General features: G+C 43.2%; 1 protein-coding gene across 11 annotated transcripts in view; it reads right to left on the reverse strand.

The window, feature by feature from the left end:
• Positions 1-10572: 10572 nt before the first annotated feature.
• Positions 10573-18842, reverse strand: part of SOX6 (SRY-box transcription factor 6) — a 622190-nt gene continuing 613920 nt past the window's right edge. For all 11 annotated transcript variants that reach the window (XM_073216253.1, XM_073216252.1, XM_073216255.1 and 8 more), the window contains one exon: positions 10573-17299. In XM_073216253.1, the coding sequence (XP_073072354.1) occupies positions 16996-17299 (304 nt within the window). In that variant the 3' untranslated portion in view covers positions 10573-16995. The remainder of the gene's footprint in view (positions 17300-18842) is intronic.

Here is an 18842-nt window from a genome sequence, read left to right on the forward strand (position 1 = left end):
GATGGCCGCAGCTCAGGGGACACCACTGGTGGGCTGAACAGGGAGACCACCTGGGGACCTGGAATCATCAGAGCTGCATTGCAGTCCTGCTTGATGCCAATCCACTTAAGAGGTGGAATGTACGTTTATGATGTCTTGAACTATTATGTTTTCTTCAGTTCAATAAATATTTATGGATGCTAACCAAGATACTAGAGCCTGTACTAAGTGCTGAGGACTAAGAGACAAATTAGGCCCTTCTTGAAGTGCACAATTGCCAGGAAGCTCTGCAGGACATCAGCTTGCAGCAGTCATGTACGCTGCATTTGGGTTTTAAGCAAAAGAGCAATGTGATCAGGTTTGCAGTTTAGAAAGCCGCCTCGGCTACAGATGGGATGGTGGACTTGGAGGCATGAAGTCCAGGTAATACATTACTGCTGGTCCAGAAAAGAGACATCAAAGCCCTGAACCAAGGCAGCTATCTGGGAAGCAGGAGAGGTCACAGGTGAGACATACTGAGGCAGTAAAAGCAGTAGGATATGAGAATGACTTTGGAAGAGTCTAGGATGCTCTCAGTTTCAAGCTCAGGGGACTGAATGTCAGTGTTAACTCACTCATCCTTTGCATCTAGCATACTTTGAGGCACATAGTTGTTGTTTAACCAATTATTTCTAAATTAAATTAAATAAATCATCATGAAGTTATTTAATCTCTCTGAGTCCTTCTTTCCATTTCTAAGAAATTCATTGTCATGAGAAATTAAGTTCAATAGCATAGGTAAAAATGCTCTGTAACTGGTCAAAGTAGGAATGAAAGAACTTTAAGTTCTTTACCTTGTAAAAAAAAAAATCCACTAAGGATTTAGACGACAGCTAAAAATGTCAGGTTAGAGACATACTTTTTAGCTCTGCTTCCTCCTGAAACATCAGTAAAATATTTGTAAAGGGATATTTTTAAAGACATAAGTCCAGAGGACAAAGGGAACAGTAGAGAAGATTTTAATGCTAAAACTTAAGATGGCAGAAAGCAGACTGAAATGTAATTGATTTAACAGACCCAAGAGAGCTGAGGGCTAAGCCATCAGTCAGGAACCACAGAAACAAAATGACTTTCTCTGCAGAACCCTCTAAACCTTAACATCTAAAGGCTCAGGAATTGCCATGCATGTCCCTGGAAGCAAAAATAAAGGGAAGCTAAAATAGAAGACTTGGTTAAGTAGGTGGATCCGCTCCCTAACTCTGCACAGGTGCCATGACTGCCCTTCTACCTCTCACAGAAGACTGAAGATTTAGTCTGTGTGAGGGTGAAACAGAATCACTAGACAGCAGCTGCTGGAAATGAAAGACTGAGTAAAGGTTAACAAACTGAATATTCTATTCCCTGCTCTATCCCCACAGAGCCAGCAGTCAGGCTTAGACAGGCAGGGGACTGGAAAGTCTTCTCTGAGTGAACCTTACAGAAGATCCAAAGTTGGATCTGACATCAGAGGTTCTCCATGGAAACAGCCCAGTAAAAATAAGAAATGACAAGCCAAGCCCTCCCTCGTACATAGAACTTCCCGTTGGTTTTCTGTAACCTACTCTTTAATATGAACAAAGAGCTGAGGTCCATGAGACATATTAGCAAAGTCTCTAATAATAAAGAAATAAAACAAAATGCAAGCTATATAAGCACAGGAATCTTTGTTTTGTTTCCTGAATTGTCCCAAGTTCCTAGCTGCCTGGCAAAAAGTAAGTGTTCAATAAATATAAGTTGACTGAATGAAGGAAGCAATTAGGAAAAAACAGAGATCATGTAAGGAGAAGAAAAATTTTAACTATAATTAATTTTTTTAGAGGGATAACAGAAATTGTAGATGCCATGAAATAAAATCAGGGTGCTACAAAAAAGGAAACTTTTCAGAGAACAAAGAAGAGCACTTGAAAAATTAAACAGATGACACAGAAATGAAAAACTCAAATGACATGGGGAAGATAAAACTGAGGATAACTATGAGGAGAAAATCATCAAAGAAATCATTCAAGATAACTTCCCAGAATTGAAGGTTATGAATGAATTTCCAGTTTGAAAGGGTCCCCTGAGTGCCTAGTATGGTACAATGAATAAAAATGTGTAACCACACCAAGCGGCATCATCATGAAATTTCAAAATGCTGAGGACACCAAGAAGATCCTACAATTAATAAGAGACAGAGAGAGAGAGAAATGTTGCACCGCACACTAAAGAACAAGAATCAGAATGCCACTAGTGGAGGTGAAGATTTAATAATATGAGTAATTGTTGAACCACTGTGTTGTATACTTGAAACCAATATAAGATTGTATATCAACATTTCTTCAATAAAAATTAAAAAAGAGAGTAACAGCAAAACAAATGGATCAGCATCAGACTTTCCAATGGCTGTCCTGGAAGCTAAAAGCCCATGAAGCAATACCTTCAAAAACTTAATGGGAAATAATTTCCAACCTAGACTTTAGTCCAACCAAATGATTAACAGAGTATGAGAATAGAATAAAGATGTTTTAGGTAAAGTCTCTATAAAGTATACCTCCCAATCCTTCTCAAGAAGCCCCTGGAAGATGCTCCACCAAATCAAGGGAGTGAACAACGAAAGACAAAGACGTAGGGTGAAGGAGACAAGGCATCTGACACAGAGAGGTACACACGCAGCGAGATGGAGACAGGGAGCCCAAACCGAAGTCGCGCAGTAGGCCTATCAAGCGACTGCTCTACGCTGGAACAGAAAGTGGTTCCTGAAGAAGGGAAAACTGATAAATAACTAATGTGTTCGAACATATCAGGAGGATATTTACACACATGGAAGAGTCAGATTTGTGGTTAGTGCATTAGACAACTTCATAAGTGAAAGAAACTGCATAAAATTCTGAACCACAGGGAAGATAACTCATGCAGAGAAAACAGCCGTAATCCCCCACATGGCTCAGCTGTGAACTCTGACTGCAAAGTCATACAAAATGAGAACCCAGAGTAAGAAATCTGTCATTACATTTTAAAACTGAAAAGCCAGGAAGCAGTTCCATAAGCCCTCTTTCTGCAGAACTGAAAACTGAGAGAATATAAGTCTGGCGCTGCAGAGGAATATCTCATGGAAAGAGACTCCCTGGGAGCAAGGACAACCAGAGCAGAGCGGAGAGATGGAGACTTCAAGTCTTGTGCCCTGGTTTGAACACCTGTGTTCAACCACACCAAGAGCCATGCTCTCCTTGCATCTTTTCAGTTCTTCAAGCCACTAAATCCCTTTTGACTAGAGAGAGCATTAAAATTAAATTTTTGTCATTTATGATCAGCAAAATATAAATAATGTCATATTTGATCTCTCCAAAATTTTGTGGGGTTTTATTTGGTTTGGTTTGGAAGAGGGGGTTTCCCAGGTGTTGTCAACTCTCTCAATTATTCCCTGAAAAGGCCAACCAGAAAAGTGGATGCAATTCATATATCTGAGTGGTCTGACCCCCAGGACTGCAATGGAGAGATTAACCAATATTCAATCTTTTTTTTTTTTAAAGCATATCCTGTAGTCTGTCATTGTGGAGTTGATTAAAATTTAGGATTTCTGTAGTCTATCACTGTGGAGTTGATTAAAATTTAGGATTAATTGAATTTCCTCCAAACATTATATGAAAATTTGTGGAATTAATTTCAGCTCCAAGTTTTGATTGGACGATTTAACTCTTTGGGTCCTCATTTCCCAGATTTTCTTGGTTAAATTAGTTGGACTCTAGCAGCTCCTTGCAGTAGAGTTGCAAAAATAGAGAGTCCCAGATATTACACTCCGTTTGGCAGGCTTTTGAAATTCAACAGCCTGAAAAATGATCCAGTTTCTTGAGCTGTATTTATAGCTGCAGTATTTATCCCTTGGAACATTTTATCTGACACAGTGTAAGGCCCAGAGCACTTGTCTTTTCCATAGCTCTGTCCAGGGCAGGAGTGCTTGGCTGGCATCTCCCAGTATATCAACTACCTGCCCTCCTGGCATAAGCACAGGGTCCGGCTTATCTCTGCAGGTGGAAAATCAAATGTGTCCCCACACCCAGGCCTAAGGAGAAGTGGCTGCTTGGGAATTTCTCATTTGTCCAGTGGCTGTAACCCATGTTTAACAGGTGTTATTATCTTCAGCATTAATAAACAGTGCCTTCCTAAGTGAACTATTTTCACTTCATATGCTTAATAAATGCATTTAAATGATTTCATAAAGGTTTTTTATGCACATATAGAATAAAAAAAGGACTTTTTGCAATTAAATCTATGCTAACTCAAGTGTGAATCAGGGCGGTGTGTCGCATTGTAGAAGAGCAGTTGGCAGGGCCATGGATCCAGATCCTGACTATTCTCCTGTGTTCATGTTACAATTATTTGTTTTGTTTTGTCCTAGCTTTCCTACCTGCCTGTGTTATTCATTAATAATATCAGTGCTTCTTTCTCTTCCAAAAATATACCTAAATTCTACACTGGATTTCACAGTAAGGATCCAGCCTAATTTATTCCTTTCATATAATAACATTTGTAATGGAAATAGTGGGTTTTTATAAAAATGAACACATAAAACTTTACAATGATAAGTAAGATTCAAATAAAAGAATATGCTAAATATTCTTCTTCTTTAGACCCAGCTTGGGTATGTATGATTAATATCCACTAACTGATTAATGTTAATCCAGAGTCAGAAACATAATACAGTTGTCCCTTGACTTGAACAACATGGGTTTGAACTTGGCAGGTCCACTTAATACACAGAATTTTTTCAATAAATATATTTGAAAAATTTTTTGGACATTGGTAACCATTTGAAAAAACATTTTATTTTCTGTACGTTCTTTGTATGTATAAATACAGTATGTAACACATATAACATGAAACACACATGTTAATCAACTACTCATGTTATTGTAAGGCTTCCAGTCAACAGCAGGCTGTTAGTAGTCAAGTTCTGGGGGAGTCGGGTCATACATGGCTTGTTAACTGTGTGGAGGTCAGTTCCACTAACCCCCTTGTTGCTCAAGGGTCAACTGTAGATTGTTTTAACTTTGGCATTATTTTTCTTAATCTAACTTCTTGTGTTTAATTGATAGTACAGGGCATATTAAGGACTGTTAGAATGTCAAACTATTATTTCCTGAGCTTGAAAAATGCAAAATTATTTTTGTATATACTTTATGGATCCTAGTTCTGATTACTGTCACTTAAAAACATCTTTTGTTGTATTGATGATAGTAGTATTGACGGAAATATCAATACAGATAGAATATTGCCAAAGGGGGATAGACTGGTATTTTGCTGATTGCTGACATTAGTTTCTTTACAAACTTCTGTAGAAATGAATATGTCAAATTTTATTGCAACTATCCTGGGTGACTCTATCTGTTTAAATTTGGTTTAAACACTTCCAGAAATAACTGGACTGCCTGTGAGAAGAACAAAAAGAACTTTTCACCAGTACCTTGCTTGTAACGCTTGCTACTCACCATTTGCTTGAGGTTCCCCTGTGCACTCGTGAGTTCCTGCCCCCAGCTGGCCTCTCCGAGGATCTCAGGACCATGATATTCCACATGCTTGAAATGCACCAAAGCTTGGGGCTTCATCTTCTCAACTTAGAGCACTCAAGTGAACTTCATGCATATATACCAGTGCTGCACTATGTGCAAGGCCCTAGGAAGATAGCGTCTTCTTGGAAGTGAGGCATAAGGGGCACAAACAGATACTAGAGTGCAGCAGACTGTAGTTCCTCAAATTGGCTGCTGCCACATATCCAGTCCCATATACTATTCAGAACTTTACTATTCTCCTATTAACAGGTGGAGTTAGTTTTCCTTGCCCCGTGAATTGAGTACGACTTTGTGACTGCATCCATGAACAGCACGCAGTGGCGGTGACACTGCATGACTTCCGGGCTGGACTGTAAAAGAGAACCCGACCTGACCCTCACTCTTTCTTTCTTGGGTTGCTCATCCTTGCCATCCAGCCACCATGTCAGTGAGGCAGCCCAAGTCACAGGAGGAGGCCAGACCTTGGTGTTCAGGCCAGTAGCTCCACCCAACAGTTGGCATCAACTGCCAAATGTGAGAGCGAAAGAGCTTTCAGTTTCCAGCCCAAGTCTTTGAGATCCTAGATTTGGTCCCAGACATTGTAAAGAAAAGCCTTTCTCTGTGCTCCACATAAATATGTGAACTCACAGATTTTGTGAGGATAATAATGCTGTCAGGTTGTTTTGTATCACCAAGTTTAGGAAAAATTGTTACTACACCTCAGCAACCAAAATACAGAACTCACAGTATAGTAGGGAACCAGTCCAGTTACAGACTCAGTGGTAAGGGCCAGACCTCAAAGGGAACTAGACAAAGAGCATGAATTCTCAACAGGGGCAATATTGCACCCCAAGGAAGCAGAAGTTGGTATCTTAGCAGGTGAAAAATATTTTTTTTAATGAATAAAGCACAGATTTAAAACATTTTTTTAATGAATAAGGATAGTATGTTTGTGCTCTTTGAATTTCACAGTGGATGAAGGGCTACTGGGGGAGAAAAAAGTCTAAAAAGCCTCCTTAAATGGTGATTGAAAAGAAAAAGAGATTGAGAAACTGTAAACTAGAGGGAAAGAGCTGTTCATTCAGACCTGGAGACGACTGAGAGGCAGTCTGTCCACCTGGGGAACCCTGATCAAGCTCGTAGCCTTCTCTGACTTTCAGTTTCCTCTTCTGTGAAACAGGGAAAACAATACCTACTATTCAGAGCTGTTGTTAAGGGTCAAATGAAATGGTAAGATTTCTGCACAGAGTAGACTCTTAGGATACTGTAGTGGCATCACAGGAGATGGGCTTTGAGTTGGACTTTAAAGGAAAGGTGGTGATGGACAGTTATGGGGGAGGGCGGCGATTTAACTGGGAACATGAACTGACCCAAAGCCCAAAGTGCTGGGAGAACACAGTACAAAGTAATAGTCCAAGTCATCTGAGCGCTAGAAGCCGTGGGTTAGGGGATCAGGCTGAAAAAAAAAAAGTAGCCTGGGGCAAAGTGTGCAGTACTTTGAATTCAAGGAGAATAAGTTCATTCTTTCATTTTCATGTAATATGCACATTTCTTAAGCACCTACTATGTGCCAGGACTGTTGGATAAAAAAAGAAAATGAATGTGACACAGTAAATCGGATTTCTAGGACACAATGTGACACATAGGACAAGTGAAATCAGATCATTTCAGTACAATTCACATTTTCTGAGTAAAAGAAGGATACTGAAGGGAGGTTTCCCACCCAACGTGATGTTTAGGTGGGGCTGTGAAGTCTGGGAGGTGATGGTGGCAGGAGAAGTGAGGGAGGGGCTTCCAGGCAGAAGGAGACACTTCAGGGCATGGCGGGTGTGAGCAGCAGTGTGCGGACCACTGTGTCAGGGGCAGGCCTGGGGCCCGGAAAGGCAGGTCTGGCTGAGTGCACAGGAAGGACTCTGCATGCAGCAGACAGTCAGGCTCTGTCCTGTGTGTTTTATGCCATGACCAAATCTGTGAGAAGATGCTTCTGGGGAGCAGCGAGGAGGGGAGAGGGTGGAAGTGCAGTAAGGAGCGGAGACTGGCTACACCCTCAGAGAGGGCAGGGACGGAGCCCACAGCCGTAGTGACGGACGGAGATGGGGTGGGGTCTGGTGGATGGAGCATCCACATGTGGTCCTAGGAGGCCTAGTGCCATGGGGACCTGTCTTCAGGAGCTTTCCCTGACCACTCCCTGTACTGGGTATCTGTCTCCCACCCTGTTGAGTGCTCCCACCAAATGTGGGGCCCCAGAACCCACGTTTCCTCATTGGTCTACTCAGTGGCCACTCATCCTGATGCCAAAATGCACAAATTGGTGGGGGGACAACTGCCAGAGGGGGCTGTGGGAAAAGCTCTTAAAAGAGTCTCCCTATTGGCCTGGGGTCTCTCTTTGGCCCTCAGTTAAAGCCAGGCCCCAGGCCCAGCCAAAGTGGGGATGACAGTTGCTAGAAGCCCCGTCCCTTGAAGCCTCAGTGCACCCACAGTGAGGCACCCAGGGCGCTGGGTGGTGGTCAGGGCAGCGCTGTGGCTGGGAGGGCCCCCAGGCTGCTGTGGGGCCGCATGCTATACAGTCGGCTGTGTCCCGGCACCCATGTTTAACCTGGGATTTTAGGTGGTTATCTCCTGTTTCTGGGCCTTCACCATCTAAGTGAGGAAAATAATCCCTACCCTCTTCCTCCCGTGCTGTGTTGGGACTAAGAAGCAGTCGGTGACGGAGATCAGAGTCTCGCACACTAGACCCTGCTACTCAGTATGGCCCACGTTGTGCTGTAACGTGTCTCGGGGATGCTGCTGATCTGTGGACCACATTTTGAGTAAAACACTGGAGCACTGTTTAAGGGGAAGACTGACTATTACCTTCACAATGGGTTTCTTTTGTCAAAGAAGGGGAGGGTACCAAGTGCACACCTTGTGGGGCCAGTGCCCTGCCACTCCTCTGTGGGCAAAGCAGCTGAGATTTCCTCCCCTCCCGTGATGGATGCCCGGAGCTTAGATCTGCTAGGACCCTCATCCCAGGGCACAGTGAAGGGAACTTGGGTCCTAAGACGTCAAGGAAAGAGCAGCACAAATCCGTAAAAGCTTATTTCTGGTGTGTCCTTTCCTGCTCCAGAATACCTAGGAAGAAGGACAGAGCAGTGGCTCTGGGCTGGGGAACTTGGGCACCTAACAGCAGGGGTCCCCCCCGCGCGAGAGGGCTCTTAATGCTCTCACACCTGCTCAGGAAAAGCCATCAGACTTAAAATGGCTCCCACCAAATGAACAGAGATGTTTTAATTAAGAATGTCTTCCAAATGAAGTAACTGATACCGTGGTCCCCTACAGGCTCCCCACTCCCCACCGTCTAAGACCCTGAGAGTCACAGGCATCCGTACCACACATAGAGGTCAAACTGCCACCACTTATACATCCATTCCACAAACACGTGCAGGGCACCCCCCACATGCCGAGCGCTGTGCGGAGAGCTGAGGGCCCTAAGGCTCCGACTTGGTCTCAGTAGCTGGTCATCTAGCGGAAAAGACGGGCCCAGAAGCAGTCACACGTGGTCGGTGTGGTCGGAGGTCCTTTCCAAGTGCCCCGGGAGCCCACCCCCTCCCCGCCGGGAGAGCCCAAGCTGGCCAGGGAGCAGAGGGAGGGACGGTGTGCGAGCAGTGCGGATTTCCCAAAACGAGAAGGGGGAAGATGTACTCCAGGCGGAGGAGAGGTAAGAGCCCCAGGGTCGTGGACAGGCCAAGAGGTGCGAGGCAAGCACCACGAGGCTGAGGGAGCAGAAGGGCACCGTGGGGGGGAAGCGAGGCTGCCAGGCCTGCTGACCTTGAGTGGCGGGCAGGAAGTTTGGATTTTATCTCATCAGCTGTGGAAAGCCAGAAGATTTTAGGGGAGGGTAGCAGAGGGAGGACAGACCAGATGTGTGTTCTAGAAAGAGACCCAAGGCAGTGGTGAGGACAGACTGGAAATAAAAAGCCTGTGGCCTGGAGGCCATTTCATTTCATATGAAATGAGAGGCAGGGGATTGTCACCATACCTAACAGAGGGGAAGGCTCAGAGGAGTGACTTAGGGGACGGCCACACAGCTGGAAAGTGGCCGGGCCAGACTGGTGAGACTCCAAAGCAGTGCCCTGGACTTTCCTGGGCTTTTAAAACCCACGGGGCTGGAGGGAGGGTCATGGAAAGCTGGGTTTTCAGGACTTACAACAGCTTATCTCTTACGTACAATTTGACTTTGGTAAAGAAAAGTTCCACAAATCCATGGCTTTTCTCTAGTGAGGACTTCTTCATAGGAAACACCAGAAAGATGTTGCTGTCCACCCCGCCGCCAACCCACCTCTCTCACCTTTTGTTTCACTCTCCAGGAATTGGTCGCTAACTCCTGGAATCCACGGCCCCGCCTCGGCTGGTGTGGCAAGTCTCCTGTAAGGGCCAGGATCACTCCAGCCCACTACCCCACCTCCACCCCTCAGACGCTTAGGTGCTGATATCATTTAGGGCGGAGTTTCGTTCCCGTCCACTTGATGGCTGGACCACCGGACGGGAGCTCTCCCTCTTCGAGGCAGAAGCAACGGAGAAGTCAGCCAACCGTGCCGGAGCACAGTGGAGACAAATGTTCCAGAAGGCTGCATGTCCCATTCTTGTCCCCTGGGCTTGTTGGATTGGTGTCACATGAGAGGCTGGCCCTTGGGATTTGTTCCTACCCGGCGATGCCCGGAGCATTTATAAACTGTTTCATTCCCGTGAAGCAGTCAGGCAGACGGGAAGTGACCTTCTTTATCCTCTTCTCTTGACAAGAGTCCACCGTGGATCCTGTTCCTACTGTCGAAATCCACCAGCATTTCCTGCTGCAGCAGTGCACTCTCGACAGCAAAAAGAGGCAGGCAAGCGTTTCCAGGCTAAGGGGTTTGAAGGTTTTCCGAGGCCAGCCTCCCGGCCAGGCAGAAGCAATGGCAGGGAGCAGGAGAGGTCCGCAGGCTCCAGCAGCAGGCAGGGCTGGCGAGCCTGGGGCCTGCAGGCTCCATGGTGGGGACAGTTTGCAGGGCACAGACCAGGCCATACACAGAGGTCATAAAACAAAATTTATCTTTAATTTGTAAGTGTCAACAGCAGTACAAAAGATGGAGTGATGACGACTAGATTAAGGGTAGAGAGGACAGTCTTGAGGTAAATGAGCATAAATAGGCAGTTCTTACAGACACCCCCCTGAGGGGCCTAGACCCCCGTCATGGCATGGCATATACATTATCACCCAAAGATGGCATATTTAACATATCAGGAAAGCACCTTGTGCAAAAAAGGAAAAAAAAAAGTAGCTAAGGTGCCAACACACACCAGGATAGGTAAAGACAGTGTGTCTTTCAATTTTTTTCTTTTCCCTTAATTATGAGGCAGAGAAGGGGAAGACTTTGAAAAGTACCACTGAAAGATTATTCAATGTTGAGTTTTATCTCACATCAATACTGCACAACAAAATAAAAAAAGTTTGTGTATGCAACAGAACTAAGAACAATGATGCATTCCTTTACATCTGAAGAGATTCCTTCCCCCCCCCCCCCTCCATTTCCTTAATCCTTAGCAAACTTTTTTTCCCATTTTCAAGAGGAGAGTGTGAGAAAGATGTGATGGCAACCCTTAAGGTCATTTAAAAACTTTACACTGGACTGTACAAGATTTTTTTTTGATAAACTATTTACATTTTCAGACTTTCAAACATATTCAAAGCAGCAATAGACACTAGTTTTTATGGTTTTTGTTTTTTCTAATTGCCCAAATAGTTACCAGCCATGGGCCAAGTAGGTACCTGCGTTATACATAGAATTTCTACAAAGAAAATCTGCAGTTAAAGTTTGCTCCAGGGTGTAGTAAATACCCTTAGCATCTCCAGGGCCACACCCGCAGTGTTGCTAGAGGGACCAAAGCACAGTACCTTGGCAACCGAGCTGCAGTTGTCCCAACAGCCCTATACAAACTTTACACTTTGAAACAGCAGCCAGCATGTCAGTCCAGCATGTCAGTGAATTGTGCTGATTAAATTAACATAGAATACAATCTCACAATATACATCACAAACAAAGTACAATGTCAGGGGGGAAAAAAAGAATTACAGTAAGATAAGTTATGTAGTAACAGCTTATAAGCTTGTCTAAGGTAATAAAAATCTTACATGGCAAATACAATAATGAAGGAACATAAATGCTAAGCATTCTAATATGCTACAAGCTGAAGAAGGTACAAGACTGCACTTTCAAAAAAGCAAAAACACACATGACAAAGGAAGACAAAGGGAGAATGCACATGAGCAGATGCACAATGTGCAGCGTACAAAAAAGTTAAATATTTGCACGTTCCCCAGACTCCAAGAGCACCAGCACTGAGGCCTCGCTTTACGCTGTGGTTCTTCAGGAATAAGAAACTACCAAGCAAGACTTGTCACCGCGTTGCCTTCAAGCATTCAGATTGCCACGGACACCAATCAGAAGAGTGTCTGCATTAAGCCTTACCTTTCTGCCCACTCCCCCACCTACCTCTTGCCCTGCCCCAAAGGTACCAGCATTCTAAATACTTGTTAATGAACTTTGGGAAAGCCATCAGTCCCCAAAGGAGAAGATGGGATGAGGATGAAAGGAAATGTGTTTGCGTGTCAGTATTTTCAATGGTAGTAGCAGAGGGTCACGCTCAACAGTATATGGCATCAGAAACAGAACATAATCGGCAGGAATAACAGATAGAAGTTGTTTATTAAAGAAGAAAACATGTCAGGGGGCAGACGACTTAAGGAAATGATGCAAGTGCTTCTGTGAAAGGACAAATGAGGTCATACAATTTTATACTCTGAGAAGTGAGCTTAAGTGCCAACTCAGTCCTTAGACAAACGGATACAAAGTCAGGCAAGGCTACAGCAACCCTTTTTGTTATTTTCTCATTATAAAAGAAAACCCAGTAATCATTTCAATACATTCTTCTAGCTGCATAAGAACTACAGCTATTGGTACTTCATACAGACTTCTCAGAGGGTTTAAAACTACTGACTCTGTTTCCTTTTCCCAAATGAGTAGGTAGAGGTCACCTTTTTGCAAAATGAGGAAATTGAGAAAAAGCAGCCTGAGCTGTGGTGTTCAAGTGACCAGGCCACCTTCCTACCGGGGCAGACGGGCTTCCTGGAAACAATCCCTGCTTTCAGCTAGCGCCTGAGCTCCTGGCTTGGGAGGGTGAGCTCTGAAGAAGCAGCCTGGCTTCATAAGGAAAAGAAAGAAGCCTTTAATTTCAGCCCTAGAGTGATCACACCCTTTTCAAACACTCCAGGCTCCAGTGGGGCTCATGTTCAGAGGAGGGCAGAATTTGACAAACTCAATAGCACTGTGAGCCCACACCTGAATTTAGAACTTGGCCTGGGAGTGTCAGGACCCTGGCAAATCAATCAGGCCTGAGGACAAGGCTGGGGAGGGTCAAATACCAAACAAAGCAAACTGATGTGCTCCTAAAGACTGAGCTGAATATACATGAAAACACAGCTTTCGTACCTTCCTGGAAAAGATACTGCCTCGCATCTGCCCATGAAATAGAGAAATTGCCTGCCTGGCTGCTTCTGTCCACAGATTGATCTATTTTTTCTCTTTCCTTATTTCCTTTTTCTTTCTTTTCTTTTCTTTTCTTTTCCTTTTTCTTCCTTTTTCTTCCTTCCTTTCTTTCTTTCATGCATCTTCTTTCTCTCTTTCCCTCTTGCTTTTCTTTCATTCCTTACTATTCCATATGGTCCAATTTTTAGGAGAGGATTTCTGTCAGTCAGTGTGCCTATTCTCAGTGACAAGGAAAATCCTGATCCTGCAAGTTCTTGAACAAAATGGAGACAATTTTTATCTTCGATTTGAAATAGGAAGCACTGACAAAAATTGATCAACATTCTTTCTTCTGGTTGGCATGGTGAGACTTTTATTTGTGGCCAATCTCAGAGGCAGGTTTTTGCCTTTGTAATGTCATTTATTCTTCTTGTAATTAAATGGTCACAGAACCACCTGATAAGATTTATGTGGATTCACGAAGCAAATTGACTCTCTCTCAATGGTACTGGAAATTTAGTATGTTCAATTCATTGACATTCTATAAGAAAAAAAGGAAAAGTCTGAGTCTCTGGCAAGTGGCTCCTAAACTGCATGAGAAGCCAGGTGAAGGCTTCACAGCCCCAGCTGCCGGTGGGACACTGCTTTCTCCCTGTGGCTGATAAGTCACTACTCCTATGAGGTATAGTGACTGTCAACTTCTAGTCTGGACCAACATATATGGATAGAGAACAAAAAAGAAATACATAACTTATATCTAAGTATTCATGAACCAAAAATAAATTCTATTTCTATGTTATATTTACACAATTAGAAAAATCTAAAATGAGATGGTAAAGTCATAAAATCTTTGTTTAAGCCCCACTGAAAATAAAATGAACTGATCCCTATGATTGTCATTCTTAATTTCCATGGATATTTAGAGCCAAACTTGGCTAATAAATAAACTGCTTATGCACAGAATTTAGATTCAAATACAGCATCACTGTTTGACCCAATGAAAGAGACATTTACAATCAGATCATTCCTGAATAGCCTTTCATTTTTAAGAACGTCGCTAGAAGTAACTGAACCCCAGTACAGAGGCTGAGCTGGAGCTAAAACAAAGTGTTCATACACACATGTATTTTGCATAAATAAATGAAATAACAAGACATAAAAATGACTCAAATCCGGCAACTGTGAGGCAAGCCCACACGAGTCGAAACAGATGACTTTTGTTCATGTAGTTTTCGTACAACAGTTTCACATTAGTCAGAAGTGATAAAAAATACCATTTATATCCAGTGCTTATAACACTTACGAAACAACATCTGTGAGTGTGTGTGTTTTTTGTTGGGTTTTTTTTTTTTTTTTTTTTTTTTACTACAAGCAAAATCAAGTTTCAGTCCTAAAGAACAGTCCTTTGTTCTCCACCAGCCCAGAATATTATTTTGGCATGGTCATAAAAACAAACAAAATTAACCTGCTATTCTAAATGTTTGCCTTTGTGCAAAATTAATTACGTACAATACAATGCTAGCCATACAGCACTCTACCTATGCAACAGAATAAAAAAGGAGTGGGAGAGGGAACAGCAGAAACACAAGGAAGAGAAAGAGCATGAGAATGAAGTGAGGAGGAGAGGTATATAATCAAAAGAAAATCAGTAAAACAATAATAAATACTCAATTTTTGAGAAAAATGACCTCCTCCTCATTTGACATAAATGTACAAAAACAAAGTTCCAATCCCCAACCAATATTAAGACCAAAACATTCCTATCAGTACCTTGTTCAGCTTACAGAGAGCACTCCCAGCTAATGACATAGCCAATAATATCTTGGCTAGACCTACTTATTGCTATTAGGTATGACCTTGAGCACTCTTTAGATAAATATGAAGGTATGCTATTTTCTTCCAAGTGACAAAATGGCTCAAGAAACCTGATGGGGTCGTTCCTATGTCCTGGTGACCAGATTCTGGGTTGTCCCGAGAGTTTAACTGTCTCATTAGCTGACATTCTCCCATTGAACCACTCTTGAGGAGGCCCCTGCCATAGGCAATCAGTCCTGGTTTCAGGAAGGTCAAAATGGCATCACCAAGCTACCTGTAGTTAGGAGATGGGGAATGAAACCTCACTGCCTCCAGCCCATCAGCACATCCCCAGGGAAATCTTTGTGTGACAAGTGCAGTTGATCTTGTTCACAGGTAGGCATGCCTCCCATGTGGCCACAGAGAGAGGGAGTGAGCCAGAGGAACTCATCTGCTGCCCCAGGAGTGATCTGCTCCCCCGAGTTAACAGTAGGAACATCCCATAGAGGGAATGTATTTCCCCTCCTTCTCCTCCCCTATGATTTTCTCTCGTTCTATGAATGTGTCATGACTATTTGCCTCTATCTTTGCTTTGAGGCTGTCATGTAGCTTCTTGCATCCTGGGGATTTTTGCAAAGAACTCCCTAGGTGTGCCAGATGCCACGGCTCCCTAGAAGGTGCCTGCCTATGAGGGCCTCCTGCATGGCCCGCAGCCCTGGGCTTCAGGTTTGGCTGTGGGACTGTCCTACCTGGCAGTCACCATTATTGACCCTTGCTGCTGAGTGGCATTCAGGGGAAATGTCACCAGTGCAGCTCCTACCACTTGTTGCTGAACTGAATTAGGTGAGATTCTGGCAAGAGATTCAAGGTTCTAGCAAACTTCAGGGACATACTTGTTGAAACGTAAGACTCTACACTTGTATCCAAATACACAGCCCCACAGCCAGGTATATACTCATGTTTAAAAACGATATAGTTATTTGATAGTATCTTGTTTCAGAAATGCTTCCAGATGCTCTGGGGACATAAAATCACTATGTACATCTTTTGTATCTAGCAGGAGAAGGAGGTAAAAAGGGCTGAGAAGTTCTTCAGGGAAGGAGGGTAAAAACAAGAATTATTAAATTAATGCCACCAACAATTTTTTTTAATAAATAGTAAGTGGACCCTTGACATTCTGGAATGAATAAATTATTTAAGAGAAAATGTGTTAAGACTGAATGTCAGGGTTAAAGGCAAAGGGATAATGGATGTAGTGAGAGGTGGTCTCAGGCAGAGAAGACCACGCTGTCAGTATCTGGTGGGATGATCGCTCTGGCGTGCGGACATCATGCCACGTCACGCACTGATGGCACGTCAAGAGGCAAACACGATTGGGTACATGCACTGTGGCAACCTTGTTCATTCCTTACAATATCTTGTCTCCAGATTCCTGAGTACTTCACCATTTTCTGGAAAAAAAAAAAGTGTGGTTTGCTATTTTATTTTAAGATGCCAAAGATTGTCTAAGACTTTGCAGTATCTCCTTTAAGACTTTCAAAATATTAAGATTCAAAAGTTATGAAAAAGTTTGGCACATTCAAAGTTTAACTCTGCACATGAAAAAATGGAATTCCGAGGCCTTTTGAATATGCTCTACATGCAGCTGCACACGCTGTGGACTTGTTCTGTTTCACAATATGAAATTCTCAGTTGTTTTCTAAAATAATTCAGAATAAAAACACATTCACAACCTGTAGGCTGGCACAGCATACCTGAGTGAGAATGTTTAACCCCATCTAAAACAGTAACTTAAACCTTTATCAACATCCAAAAGAAAAAAAAAAGTAAGACAAAAATATAAGACTTGTACGACAGCTATGGGTTGAGATACGTTTTCAAGTCCTGGTGTCTCATATTTAATATGTCTTCACCTAAATTTAAAAAACAACAACAACAACAACAATAACGACAAAAAAAAACTCAAGTTCATGAAAAATCAGGGAAAACTTAATCTGTCTCACACATTACGGAACAATTAAGACCATTCTGCTGATGTAATTGTGGAGCCACAAATGCATGCGGGCTCTTTAAGAACTTGTTGTGGGGGGAGGGGAGGTGAAATGTCAGAGTATTTCAATTCGGCAAACAAGCACTCCTCAGTTGGCACTGACGGCTTCGGGGGCTTCATTTTCACTGCTATAGTCTGATTTGGGATCGTCTTCATAGTCGTCGTACATCTCCATTTCATCCTCTCCGTTAATCATCTCACTGGCCGCTAGACCCCCGCCGTCCGTCTTCATGCCGTAAGTGCTCTGGATGACCGGGAGGCCGGGCTCCGGGCTGGCTGAGGTGCTAGAGCAGTCAGACGTCATCTGAGGTGAGGGCGTGGTAGTTGCCATAGTAATAGCACCGGGATACACAACACCTGTTCCTGTGGTGATTGGAATCTGAGGCTGCTGCCTGTATAGGTTCAAAAAATAAAACGGGGAAACATCTCGAGATACGTTCTTCTGTGTGGCTTTGGAATTCATCCCCCACACATTCCAAAAGGGGCCCTGTTGGACATTCTAAGTAAATAGACAAAATGTGACAGAGGTGTTCCCTGGAGGAGGCCTGCAGATCTCCCGGATGCTATCTTTGGGGGTTAGGCAATAAAATGGAGCAATGTATTAACAGTTTTGCAGCATAAAAGCAGGGTTCTCATAACATTGCAAATATGGAAAAGCTTGGAAAAAATTCGGCATTTGGAACAAATACTGTAGTTTATTCCACAAAACTGCACATGAGATCATTTTTCAAGACCTCTCAGAACACTAAAAAAAAAAATTAGACTGGTGGCATAAGACATACTTTAATGACACTGTTAAGTAGTCTGTGTCTTCGCCGTGGTTTGAGAACTGTACAGAGGAAAGATCAAGAGGAGAAAGGACTTAGTATGTCCCAGAGTCAGATGTAGCAAAGCATGTTTTTGGTATCTGTGCAAAAGCCTATTTATTTCTGTGGCTGAACTTATAGAGAAACTCCTTTAGGAGCTTCTATTTTCCTAATTATGAAAGGATTGCCTTGAATGTCATTTCTCCCAAATCCCTGAGCCGGAGCTGGGGTTGGAGGAGTCCGGAGTGAAGGCCAGTGGGAGCTTTTGGCAGCTTAACAGAACGACACACATTGCCTCAGATCCTCGCAGGTGCCAAGGCGGGTCATACCAGAGTATTCCGTCATAATGTTAGTCTAGTTCAAATAAACTCACCAGATCCTTTACAAAGGTCAGTCCCTACCTCTGCAAGGAGATGTGGCTGTCTGTCTCTCAATTCCCTTGAGGAATTATAACTGGTCAAAAGAATTAAAGACGTATGACCCAGCTCAGACTCTGACTGAAACAATATTCTCATGGATGCTGTACTCACCAAGTGTTTCTCAATCTTTATGGACAGCAACTACAATTTAAATATATTTCAAAACGTCACTGTAACTATCCTTTCTGAGCTTCAGTTTCCATATATTCATAAAAGCTGGCTGGGGTCAGGGAAACCCTGTAAGGTCTTTTCACCTTTTAATACTCACGGCTTCCAGTCAGCCCATCACTTGAAGGATTCTTACTGACCCTCTGCGTTAGCACTGACACTTGCTATTCACCTCAGTCTAACAGGAAAATACCCTGAATCTAGAAAGAAGTAGCTTAGTTACCAGCTATTCTTTGACATATCCAGAACAAGTACAATTTTCTTAAAAAGGCCTGCATGCCTTCCAGCCTGGTAGAAGGAGAAATGAGGAAACGGCCTAGAATCACTCTGGGAGGTCCCTAATCATGCTACCTGTAACAGCCTTTACCAGTCACTAGGAGGTATAATAATGATTCCTTAGCCTTTGACTACCATCATACATTAAATATTTTCATATTTACTACCCCATCCAATTAACATGGCAACCTCATAAGGTATTACTATGCCAGTTTTCAGATGAAGAAAATAGGGCCTTCCATGAAGCCCCACTTTCAATAACCAAC

Source organism: Manis javanica, chromosome 11 (genome assembly GCF_040802235.1).
Source record: "Manis javanica isolate MJ-LG chromosome 11, MJ_LKY, whole genome shotgun sequence".
In the NCBI taxonomy this organism is placed as follows: Eukaryota; Metazoa; Chordata; class Mammalia; order Pholidota; family Manidae; genus Manis; species Manis javanica.